The following is a 13,179-nucleotide window of genomic DNA, read 5'->3' as shown; positions in this document are numbered from 1 at the left end:
TTGAAATAAAGCAATACCAAAAGAAAATAAAAACACTGGTATTATTCGGTCAGCTCAGGCGAATAGTAATTATAAACAATGTCTAGACTGGACAATAAAGACAAATTATTTGAAACCTCAAATCTCTCAATATTTAAAGGGATTCTGTCACCCTTACAGCTTTGACTGCCCACTACATATAATACAAACCCTTACAGATCAATAGGCACACAATATAAATTTTGTATATATATATATATATATATATATATATATATATATATATATATATATATATATATATATATATATATATATATATATATATATATATATATATATACACACACACACACACACATACCAGTCAAGAGGCCTGAAGAATTCTGATGTATATATATATATATATATATATATATATATATATATATATATATATATATATATATATATGTATATATATACATATATACACACACATACATACATACATACATACATACATACATACATACATACATACATACATACATACATACATGTCAGCATTTTCAAAGCCTCTTGACTGGCATTACAGAGCTTCTGTATATCTTACCATTCTATCAGTAGTGCACAGTCTTTGGTCACTAAAAAGAATAATTCAAGTGCAACATATAGGCTATTGACCATTGTAACCAACAATAATAAGCTTAGTTAAGGAGTGTGAATGTTCAGTGAAAGTGGCCCATGGCTTCTGCTGCCTTTGCTCGTACCAGAGGATCTGGATCCTGTAGGAGCATGACTAGAGCTAGAAGAAAAAAAGCAAGTAAATTTGTTATGTGAAAATCTCATGGATCCAGTGATCAGAAAGCCTGCAATGCAATTGTTTTCTTTTTAGCATGGGAAATGCATACTTGATTGGAAATATCAATTCAGAAATTGGCTTGCCTCGTGTTTTTACTGTGTGCATCTGTTTTAAATGATGTCTGTCATTTTTATGGACTTTTTTGCCTGGAGGTAATTCGGATGGAATTATTATTTTACATCACTAATAAATAACTAAATGTGTATAATTACATAAAATGACACTGTAATTTCTGTATTACTTGAATGCAATATAAATGTCACTAGTCTGATAACCCTGCGGTAATATTTTTTGAAGGACACCATAGTGAAGGAAAGTTATGTGCAATATTTCATGTAACTTACCTTTAGTCACCTCCCCCATATTCATATGAGAGAAGTGCTCCTGGGGCAAATTTCCCAGTAGAAACCCTAAAATTGAGAGAAGCACCAAAACACACATGAATATTGAACTTTAGTAAAATTGTAAAAATATGTGTACAAACCTCGACAAGGACAGACACAAGAGTATCTTTCATATTTTCACTATAAAATCATTAGTTTGACATTAATGCAACAATCATCCTACCTATAAACATAGCCGCACTTGCTCGTATCTCTGCCCAGTTGCTCTTGAAGAACTGAACGACTGTGAGATGGTAGAAATTAAGCATTCCTGGGAAGTCTTGAATCTTTAAACAAATAAAAATAAAAATTAAAGTCAATTAGAAATAAAAACAGGTGGAGGGTACAGCAAAATGAGGAACTAATCCAAGCTGCACTTTCATTTAATGGAATGAGGGAGCGTTAAAGAGCGTCAAGTTGAGCGTCAAGTTAAAGTGCGTCAAGTTGTTGTCGTCTTAAAGTTAATTTGCTCCAATGATACCTTTCCCGCCAACTCTTTATTGAGACCCTGTTACAACACGAAGGCTACACACACGCAGGAATTGACCATAAAAAATAAATAATAACCAGCATTTGAAAACAACTCTATGATCTGCTGAGATGTAGGCTGGCATCTAGAAATGAAATATTTAACAATGCACCCCAATACCACGATCATAAAAGTGTCTGACATATAAATACTTACTAGGTATTTGACAAGGTCGTTGAGGAATTCACCATAGTGAAGGGGCTTTTCTTCATGGAGATGGTTCAGAAACATGTTGGTGATCTGTTCGGAACCCAAGACAGGAGCGCACTCGCGCATGGCATATTTACATGCCTGAAAACACAAATGGTTTATCACCAGTTTTTGCCAACGTTTGTCCATTTTATCCAATAAAATTCGAAATTGGAAACAGGAAAGAAACAATGGAATGAAGCTGGTGGCAAATGTATGTCTTCAGGCATGAACTCTGTGAAACACTGACCTTGATGACCTGTGCATTTGGATCACTGAGGTGCAGAAGCAGACTGACCAACACATTATGAATCTGGTCTTTAAAAACGGGTTCCCCTAAGCCGAACTTTGACAGGTTTCCCAAAAGCATGATGGAAGCACAGCGGATCTCATCGTTCGCCTAGAAGTCAAAAATTTTCACAGATCACAGATTCAATAAAAAATGTATTCTAAAGCTTGTGGAATGAAATTGTGTTAAGCTGATTCTGTACACAGCATGAAATCTTCAAGTTGTTGAAGGTGACTGTGTATTTAAATGATGAAAGATGAATACATTTGAATGTTTGTAATAGCAGCATGAATACATGTATATAAGCCAAATTATAAACAAAGTCATAAAACCCACAATAACACAATGTTGTCAATCTCCATCTTTCTGACTCTTCTTGTTGCATAATTGTTCAAAATTCCTTTTATTTATATTTATCCCAAACTGTATCATTGCCATTAAGAAATTATGCTCTAAAGCTGTAAGAAAGATGAAGATTGAGCTAAACTACGTAATACTGCTGCATATTTGCATATCCTTGTAAAAAGAAGCTAATACATAGTGCATTCCAGCAAATCCCAGTATATCCGCTCTGTGCTATTCACTCACATTCTCCAGAGAGGGTTTAATCTTCATGAAGATGTAAACAACCAGCATGTGGACATTTTTCTCATTCAAATAGAGCAACACCTTGGACATGCCAGACATTGCCTCAAGAGTGATGAGTTTCCCCGGGTCGTCCTTCTCCTCCATCCCCGAACTCATGGCTGCCAGCAGCTCCTTAGCATATTTATTCACCTAAACATGGTGAAATGAGTGTGTAGTGAATTCTCAGCAGACATTACTGCACTGTATCATATCTATGGCTCTTGCATTACATTAATAAAAATGCTGATACAAATATAATCCGACTGGCTTATGTTTACATAAACACATGTCTTCTATGGGAGCTGGTTGTTACACCATTACAGACTCAGCACTTTTTAACAAGATGCATAATTGCAGCCTTTCTCAGCTCATACTGTAGGTCAGATCCAAGTACCTTCTCTGGTGAGCCAATGGCGATGTTCCCCAAGCCTCTGATAGCCAGCATACGAACAGTACAACATGGGTCTGAAATTCTCTCCATCATATTGTTCATTAATACATCAATTATCATCAACTCTGTCACCACATGATGGTTAAGGAGCTTGAGGGAGGAGGAAAAGAATGAAAGAGAAGAGAATTGTGTCAATTTGTAGTTGCAAGAAATTTCCATTCACGATTTTTAGACCTCTTTCAAACCATTAGGTTGTAAATTAGATTTAACTTGGACTTACAGTCACACGAAGCCAACAGTGTGTAGCCCAATTATTCCAAATTGCTTGTAATTTCCCCCTCACTCACAGTCTCAGCCTGAACTTTTCAGGGAAATAACTAATTATTTGTTACCCTTTTTTTAAAGATGGTAGACAAGATTATGAAACACTGTCTTGCCCTAATGTCACCTCATATTTTAGTCAATATATGTATATTCATATCTAATGTAAAATTACTTGGTAATTAAAAATCCCATTTTTCTTCATTTGTTTAATTCCATATTGGTGTTTTTTTTAGGTAGAGTGATTGCTTGAAGAAATAATATATTTGGGGGATAAAAGCCGTTCTTAATTCTTATTGCGTTAAAATTATATACCAATAAAGCTTAAAAAATCTAACCTCAGAGAAGAAAGCTGTGACTGTGATTCTCTGGCACTCGTAGATGTTGCTGAGGGACGGACAAAGGCTCTCCACTATAGCTGGGATGCGTGGACCTGCATGCTTTGCCATCGCTCTGGAAGAGATAAAAAAATAAAAAAATAAATACACAGTGTTCATACATCATTACTCCTCACTCATTATCTTAACCAGCTAGCATTTCAAATACTAATTATGCAGTAGACTAATTTGGTCAATTAAAATGAAAAAATGAACATTTACACGGGCTTTAGGCACCATACCTGGAGAGAAGTGTGACCCCTGTTGTATGCTGCTGAGAATCCTTCATCTTGTCCCACACTGCATCCTGGTCTAGCACCTTAACTACAACATCCAGATGAGCTCGAGCCAGCAGGATGCGCAAGGCTTCAACTGCTGTACTGTAGGAAGAACACAAAGTAACGCTTGCCACTTACTTTCCATACTGAATCAGTGACGATGTGTTTACGGCAAAAAGTTATAGAAATTACTCATGTCCTAGTCGATAATTCAAACAGATGCGTTTGAAAACATCTGATAAAAACAAATGATATTCTAAGAAAGCTAAAAGTTTAAAAGGGTGTTTTAAAATGCTGTGGTGAAAGAATAAATATCTCAGAAAGGGTCTGCAGGCGTGTGTTATCCGAACTTCAGTGAATCCATACCAATTATTTGTAATGCGTTATTTATTTAGACAAAAAACAAATGATCTCATTTGTCAATTTACCTTTCATTTCTTCTCACCTATTTGGGTCACTTGCCGATTCCTCAGACAAAACACTTGCTTTCTTTCAGACAAGGCAGTAACTACATCCTTTCTAAGCTGCTGTTTAGTAGCATAACACACGTGGAAGAAAGAGCTATCTGCCATCTTTAGCATGCATTAGCTGCCCATGGTTGCCTAGTGGCACTGTGACTGAGAGAGTAGACAGAACGTCATCCCTCTTTCTCTGAGAGAATCCCCAATATTGCTCCCTTGGCTTTTCTCTACAGAGGGTATTACCAGGATTAAAACTTGAGCACTTTAGATAAAAAGACAAATGGCAATGGATAGTTTTTATATTCCTCCAGCTGTTGGTTGTCTGAACATATGATCGATTTCTCGTGTTATATATGATCATGCACTGTATTACATGGGCAAAACAGAAATGCATGTTTACTGCTAATTAGTGAATTAGTCTGCACCAGCTTTAGAAACTCAAAGATTTGGACTGAATGTACCCACAGCTACACTGAGATGACTCACCCACAGACATCAAAGTTAATGATGGTGGTTTTGCTGGGGCTTTTACTTTCTGCTCTGATACTGTTGCTGTTAATATCCTTAGGGAGTTGAACCCCAACACTGGAGCCCATGCGCACCAGCAAGGCACTGAACAGCTGTGGGAACAGACGGACCACAGCTTCCTCAGTGTGTCCATTCAGCATCATCTCACGCAGTGCACATGTCATCTACAGATCCATAAATATACACACAATTAATAACATGGATGCAGTAATGCATCAATATATAAACAAATTAGCATTAACAGAAATGCACATTTGCAAACGAGAATAATTAATATAGCGATATGACTGCATCTAAATTCTTTTGTAGTATTGTTTTAGGCAAAATGACTACATTTAAAACTGCTTTATTATACTGGCTGATGTCTAAAGTGATAATTGCACCCAAAAGTGCAAGGGCATTGATTTGTTTTCCTCAATATCCAAACACAAAAAAAAATATTCACTCACAGCTAAAGGTTGATTGGTGGCTACTTTGGTCATGCCTGGTTTCAGTAGGGACTCTTTCTTATCCACATAGGGTACAATGACGTTCAGCTTCTCCATGATCATCTCCATGATTTGCCGGGCTACAGTGCTGTCAGCTCCCAGAGCGATCCACATCTCACTGCTCCAACTGAAAGAAACCACAAACACATTCAAGATCCAGTCTGAGAACACCCCCGCTTGATGTGAATAAACATTTCATCCACCATAATGCGGGAAAAAAGACTGAATATTCTAGTACCTGTCGAAAGGAAGAGGATATGAAATGAGTGTGTTGATGACCGTCTGCAGGTGCTGTGTGGCAAGGATCAGGATCGATTGCGCAACTGCTACCTTAACCTGCTCTTCGGTGATGTCCTGAAGCCGAATGTGCAGCACCTCTAACATCTCTGGGACCTGACACACAAACATGCACAGAAACAAGAATCCATTTATTTAATATGGCTTTTGACCTCTTTACCGTGACCTTTTTTTGCACAGAGGGGGAATAACTAAGTATCATCACCAGGTCTTGCAGCATTGCCCCTCTGTTTTTGAGCAGAGTGTTCAAAATGACACTGGAGGCTCTGGAGCAATTTGACTGGGAATCCACTAAACCTTCAAACAGCATGAAGATCAGCGAGTTTAGCTGCTGCTGAGGCAGACGTTTACTGATGATCTGCCACAAAATAGAGAGATAGAAACTTGCATCATAAATAAATCATGCCATGTAATATTAACATATCAGGAAAATGATAATTATGTTATAGTATAATTGGACACGCAATTAAGGAGCAACACTGATTTCACAGTGTCTTATTTTAGTGGTTGCATATTAGCCCTTGTTTTCTACTATATAGTTAAAAGGAGAAAATATAAAGAATATAACAGTCATGAAGGCAAGCAGGCTTTTTTCAAAGAATTCTAATAACTAATGCATTAATGTGTTGTGGAATTTACATTGAATACAGTATATATTCATTACCTTTGTGAGTTCAGAGCAGGTCCTATAGAGGACCGAAGGGTCAGGGTCATTTAATTTCTCTCTCAATGTTAATAAACTTTCAATGGAATCATCTTTGTAGTCCAGTGAAAAGCCTGAGGAACACAGCATGAATAAAGAAACAATGACAGGGGGTCAACTGTAGTTTACTCATATACGAAATCATAGTCCATGGGCTAAAACATAAAACTTAACTTGAATTCAAAAACAATAATAGTTTAAGGAATTGCAATTAAAATAACTTATAATATTCCTCAGATTAACATCCAAGTCCACTAATTAAAGCAGCTGTTATACACTGACCAGGCAAAACTTTATGACCACATAAATAATGTTATGCCGGGTCAGTCTATGTCAAGGAAATGACACAAATAAATGCACTAACAGTGGAACTAACAAAAATTGAAAAGTAAACACAGAAATTACTACTGCTGGGAAGATTGCTGAGCTAATGATCACTAAGTACAGTCAATTCATATCACGCATGAATAACACAGGTAGTATTTTTATGATTATAGGGCGTTACCTTCATAGCGCAGCTGAATGTGTAAGAGTGAGTAAATGCAGTCTATGGCTGCTGTACGCACTGCTGCATTGGGGTCCGTACAGCGTGGGGCCAGACGCCCCAACAATGCACCAAGGTTATGGAATGCCACTAAAGTCTGCACAAAAATTCAGATAATGTCTGTGCTATACAGAATAAAGTGACTAAAAAAAATAAAAACGCCTATGAATTTAACATCGAACTAATCAGCAAATGGTCAGCATCATAAGTCAAGAGCATTAAATGCATTTTAACACAAATTACTACCAGCACCTTCTGCTGCACCACTCCTACTGATGCACTACCTTCCAAAAGACAAAAACATTTCAATAAAGGCTTATCGTTAAAATATAGCAATAGTGACATTTATGTCCATGTTTTTTTTTTCACTGAAGGTTTTTTTTATTTATTTATATTATTTATTTAAATAAAATTCTATCTCCATAATTTTTTACCCGTCTAAGAATCCGTGAGCTGTTAGCATTTGGCTAATGCTATCTTATACAAAATATACATTTCTCAAAACAGAAAATATAAATAGTACTTACTTGATTAACAGATTTCTGGGTCACAATGTAATTTGCCATTTTCTATTAATTATTGGCTATTCTAACACAGCAGTCCATAATAGTAAAAAAAATGACAAAAATGGCAAACTATTAGGATTAGTATGTCACATGAGTGTATGTCACACCTTGACACTGAGATTGTCCAAGTAGAACTGAAGCATCTCGGCTGTAGTCCTCATTGCTCTCTCACGCTCGTGGTCCTGTTTGGCACTCAACCAACCCTCTATATGCTGGTTGGAAAAGCAAAAGCACTCAGAAATGATCGTTTAATAAATTTAAGACTTCATAAGATGTGTGTGAACTTCTGCTTACCTTGAACAAAGTCTGAATACCATCTGGACTTAAATCTCTGGCCAGAACACTGCAAAGCAGTTCATGAAGGGCACTGAATGTACATGCATATAAGGCCTGAAAAACAAAAGAAGCTGTTAGCTGCTGAAACACACATCTGGATTCCATCGTATGACCCATTTCTTGTTCTTTTTAGAGGAAACCACTGTAACAAAATGCACACTATTGCGGTACATTGGTGACAGACGTGTTAAAGCGATACATGCTGTACTATATAATTAGATTTGGGACTTAGATAATAGTTCTAGGAAACCAGATACAGGATAGTTATGATCAATCTGCTCCAACTGGGCAGTTTTGCTGATTTCCCCACCAAATGGTCATTTCCAAACACTTCTGAATCTTGTGTTGGTGTAGCAATTTGACAAATTTATTTGAGAGAAGAAAAAAAAAGGCAAGACAAATTCTTTTAAGTATAACCAAAATATAAATCACCTGACTGCTTTAAAGCGAATCTTTATGAATGAGATGAAAAACAAAGTCACTGAGTTTTCAAAACCTTTTTTACTTTTGATCATCATTTATATTATAAAAATGTGCAACTACCACAAACATTTATTATTTTCAAAAACACTCAAAAATAAAAAATGTGCGAGTGTCAATCCAGGTTTTATTCTTACCTTTCGCTCCTGGGGATCAAAAAACTCTTCATCTTTGTTTTTTTCAACCATTTCCGATGTAGGAAGCCCAAATACACCATTTATACATGTTTTTAGCATGTCAAAATTGTAATTCTCAGACAGTGGTGGATCCAGAGTACTGAAACATTGAGTCAAGATTATTTCCAACATTTTTTAGTGTAAGGTTTAAAAAAAGTTCTAGTTACATCCTAAAAAATTGATTAGGTTTTTATACATTTTCCTCTGCCAGCCAGTGAACAGTGGCTTTGGCCAATCATGTTCTCCAATACAGAGGCAAAAGGTTTGTGGACACCCATATTTTCTTGGAGGGCTTTCCAGTGGATTTTGAAGTATGGCTGTAGGCATTCAGGTACTATGGTCAGTGTGGTCATGCAATGATGTCAAGCAAGGAGACCTAGGGGTCTACCTGATCCATTATGAGGATGTTTATTACATGTCAAGTTCTTCCAGTACCACCCACTTATCCATGCCTTCAGGAAGCTTGCTGTGTTTACAGGAGCTGTCATGGTGGAACAGGTTTTTGCTTGGTCCCTTTGGTCCCGTAAAAGAACATCCTATACAATTGTGTGCTTCAAATTTTGTGAGGAAGAACTACATATGAGTGTGAGGGTCAGGTGTCTGCAAACCTTTGGCCATATTGTGTATTTACACACATTCACACACACAAATTCTAATGTAAAAAAGTTAATATCAAAGCAGCTCTTCACTTAGATTTATAATACTAAAACTAGTATATTTGTAGGTTTAGTATTATATAATAAATTATATAAATCTAGGGTCAGGGTTACTCTTTAAAGGATACTTGAGGTTGGCACATGTGGTCATTACAAGGTGGCGCACTGGAGTACGCATGGCATCGACTGGCTCCGCCTTAATGAAATCCTAGTGAAACAGAAGAAAACACAAGAGTTCTCTGGACAGACTGACAGCATTTTATGACAAGTCATTGTTTCTAAACCTCATATACAATGAGGTGGCAGGTTATTAGACACATCAGTCACTTCTAAATAGATTATACATTCCAGCACATAGGTCACATGTCATTGCACTCTTTGCTACAATTCAGGCAGACTACATTTACATTTACATTTGCGGCATTCAGCAGTCGACCTTATCCAGAGCGACGTACAAAAGTGCTTTGAGTCTCTAGCGATGAATAAATCTACACTGGTACGCCAGATTACAAACTTTATATAAATATAACTATTGAATTCTACAATTGGAAAGTGCTGATTTATGTGTTTCAGGAAGAGGTAGGTCTTCAATCGTCGCTTGAAGATAGTCAGGGACTCAATATATCAGACTAGTATTTCTAGCATTAATAAGCATTCATCTCAGTGTGCAGATAGCACAAGGCAGGCTCAAGCATGCTTTTAGCATCCAGCAGTGATTTTATATTCACAAGCATTTCCAGAGTTGACCAAGATAAGTATAAAAAAAACTAAAAAGCTGCCAATGAAGGTGACTACAATAATTATTAATAAAAAAAATATTTTTTTCAAAATTTTGACCCTATTAGACATCTTGGAAATGAGAACAGAGCTGCATCCAAACTACAACTAATGCATGTCCTGGACCTTAACCTGGTTTGTTCATCAATCGATGGGAATGATTTGTCATTGGAAGGCCTAAAAAAAAAAAAACTATTTCCTGATTCAAACCAATAGAGCAATACTGTGAGCACTCATGTAAATAAACGGCTTCATGATCAAGTGTTTTAACCGATGTCACACAAATCACACACCATCATTATTCCCATGAGTTCCTGCTTGCGGGTGAAGACGAATCCCTGTTTGTGAACGCAGGTATTAATGGCTTTTGCAATCAGGCCAATACTTTGAATTAGACTCAGCTTCATGGTCAGGTCCTGTTGAGATTTTAAACACAGTAAAAGACATAAACAAAGACTTAATTACAAAGGTTGGTCACTTTACACACCAATCTTTAAGTAAGCCATACTCGTATTAGTGCTTGGACCACATCAGGGTGGCATGCCACAAGATAAGACTTGTTTATTCGGTACATTTCTTCTTAAAACACTCAAAGGTTTAAATGAAGACAAGTAAATAAATTACTATTTACTTTAATACAAATAAATGATATTTGCTTTAGAAGGATTTCCACTTATTTAGCAAATCAAGTTTAGCTTTTCAGTTCAATATGAAGCATTAATATAATCAACTGTTGATAGAGTCAGAAAAGGCAAATCATAACCCTCCACCTTAATATGGCGAGTAGAAAGACAGATTAAGTAGGTTGTTGAAGAAAGTTAAAGAAGCCAGTCCATAGAAGCCCACAGAACCATCAGTGTGATAATTCAGTAACAGAAAGTATTCAGGGGGTTAGTTACAGATATTCATTCTTAAACCTTCTGAACTTCTCAAAGCCACAGAACTTAGTTTACTGAGACACCAAGAGGAGCTCTACAGATAATTTAGTACTCCTCTGAATAAACATCTAAAGGTCTTAGGGTTAAATGCATCTTCTTTGGAGAAACTCATTTACAAAGACACAATTACAATGTTTATTTTATTTCATTTTTACTTTCAATTTGAGAAGTTCAGAAGTTCATGCTCCTCAGATTTTCATTGAAGGCCTCAAGATTAAAGATAGTTTAGAGGATGAAGTTGATTTTATACAGGTCAGAATAAGAAAGAGGCTCCTTATGGTACCTTAGTCTCTACTTTAATTCCAAGAACCTGTGCAACATAAAAGTAATGTTGGAGTTTAATGTACAACACAATATACTGTATCAAGACAACACACTGCATTTCATTAATGATGTACACTATTGTATTTAGCTTTACAGTAAACGGTTTACAAATCATATAGGGTTAAAGTATGATATTTAGCACATCTAATGCAATGTTAATATTAAATATAAAAAAAAATGCAACAGAAAAATGTTCTTGTGTAAGATTTGTATTCACCCTGACAAGCATTTCAATACTGGCTGTGTGCATACACATATATTTATTATGCCAGAATATAACTGATAGTGAACTCTTAATCAGGACAGGCAAGTTACCTGTTAACTTACCTTTTTGAAACAAACAATAAAAGAGTATCCACTTACACACTTACACACACACACGTGCCTAGCTATCGATAACTAGGATTTTAATGCACCAATAATCTCCAAATGAACCAAAATAAGTTTCGTATTTTGCGGCAATACTAGGCACGTTTACATGGAGCATTGTAATCGGTTTAAAAGTCCAATCGAATGAAAATGCTCCATATAAAACACCTTAATCAGACAAAAAAATTCCCAAACCGAATGACATTGTAATCTGTTTGAGAGAGATGGGATAAACTTTTCTATAAACTGAACAAAATAAAAATTCTTTAAACCGATTACTTGCAGAAGATGTACACAAACTTTTTTTAACACAGAATTGATTTGCCACAACACGGTATTTCGCACAGTTTCAGAGTTTGTATAAAACATTTTTGACGGTCTCTTCTTAGGAGGCATAAATCCCTCTACCAGTCCACACAAACGTGTGAATGACCCGCCGGTCACTCAGGTGAAAGTTTAGTTTCTATTCCAGGTCACTAAATTCCCGCGCATAAGAAATAATGGAACTCCACGTTGACAGGAATAAAAGGTGTCAAACAGGATATAGGCTAATGTGCACATGTCACAAAGTTATTCTAACTGAAAGCGCCGGCACACGCAAACACCATATCGGATTAGATAACGTCTCGTAAACAATCCACAGAATCTTTTTATCTGAATGATTTTAATCGGAATGACAAAAAAGGGTACGTGCAAACTGGAATATCTTCTGAGAAACTCCTTCAGTGCTTTCACTTCTATGGCTGCTGTAAATATATATGCCTTTTCTATAGACAGGTCATTCATTAAAAGGCAATGATAGGAACAAGTAATAAAATTATCCAAAATTCAAGAATAGAAAAGTTTTTCTCCTGGTCTTCAATTCTTCAATAGTCCAATGTTAATAAACCAAATCAATTATCCAAAGGTGACATTAATAAGAGAATCTGGTTAGCAGAGTAGTCATGGCTTCTAGCTAGCACACATGGACAAAACTATGTTTCATGTCACTATATCATGTACAAAACATTAACATATACTGAATTTAGCAGACACCCACAGTGACTTTCATTCAGAGAGACAATTCTCTCATTCACTGAGCAGTAGCGGGTTAAAGGTCTTGCTTAAGGAGTGGCAGCTGCTGTAGTGATTGGATTTGGTTGGACTTGACCTTTTGATTAAGACATCATCATAACCACGGAGTTACCCGTTCCCCTACTGTAAAAGATACCTTTTAATTTCAACCTTAACTGAACTTTACTGATAAGATGTTTGTGATCAGCACTGAGCCTGATTCTAAGCACAATGACTACTACAACATTTTCAATCAAACAAATAAAGATTTTAGGA

General features: G+C 36.3%; 1 protein-coding gene across 4 annotated transcripts in view; it reads right to left on the bottom strand.

Moving 5' to 3' along the window:
- Positions 1-466: 466 nt before the first annotated feature.
- Positions 467-13,179, bottom strand: part of mroh1 (maestro heat-like repeat family member 1) — a 31,728-nt gene continuing 19,015 nt past the window's right edge. For 3 of the 4 annotated variants that reach the window (XM_046847206.1, XM_046847208.1, XM_046847209.1), the window contains exons 23-43: positions 11,441-11,467; positions 10,513-10,635; positions 9,571-9,650; positions 8,748-8,886; positions 8,089-8,184; positions 7,902-8,006; positions 7,190-7,325; positions 6,646-6,758; positions 6,187-6,339; positions 5,923-6,077; positions 5,646-5,811; positions 5,155-5,360; positions 4,172-4,309; positions 3,891-4,005; positions 3,235-3,381; positions 2,802-2,990; positions 2,175-2,324; positions 1,892-2,026; positions 1,391-1,493; positions 1,168-1,233; positions 467-766 (exon numbers count right to left, since the gene is read on the bottom strand). In XM_046847206.1, coding sequence (XP_046703162.1) covers positions 690-766; positions 1,168-1,233; positions 1,391-1,493; positions 1,892-2,026; positions 2,175-2,324; positions 2,802-2,990; positions 3,235-3,381; positions 3,891-4,005; positions 4,172-4,309; positions 5,155-5,360; positions 5,646-5,811; positions 5,923-6,077; positions 6,187-6,339; positions 6,646-6,758; positions 7,190-7,325; positions 7,902-8,006; positions 8,089-8,184; positions 8,748-8,886; positions 9,571-9,650; positions 10,513-10,635; positions 11,441-11,467 — 2,619 coding nt within the window. In that variant the 3' untranslated portion in view covers positions 467-689. The remainder of the gene's footprint in view (positions 767-1,167; positions 1,234-1,390; positions 1,494-1,891; positions 2,027-2,174; positions 2,325-2,801; positions 2,991-3,234; positions 3,382-3,890; positions 4,006-4,171; positions 4,310-5,154; positions 5,361-5,645; positions 5,812-5,922; positions 6,078-6,186; positions 6,340-6,645; positions 6,759-7,189; positions 7,326-7,901; positions 8,007-8,088; positions 8,185-8,747; positions 8,887-9,570; positions 9,651-10,512; positions 10,636-11,440; positions 11,468-13,179) is intronic. The other variant, XM_046847210.1, reaches the window with a different exon arrangement.

The sequence above is a fragment of the Silurus meridionalis genome, chromosome 4, assembly GCF_014805685.1.
Source record: "Silurus meridionalis isolate SWU-2019-XX chromosome 4, ASM1480568v1, whole genome shotgun sequence".
Classification (NCBI taxonomy): Eukaryota; Metazoa; Chordata; class Actinopteri; order Siluriformes; family Siluridae; genus Silurus; species Silurus meridionalis.
This window is presented reverse-complemented; position numbering and strand designations above follow the sequence as displayed.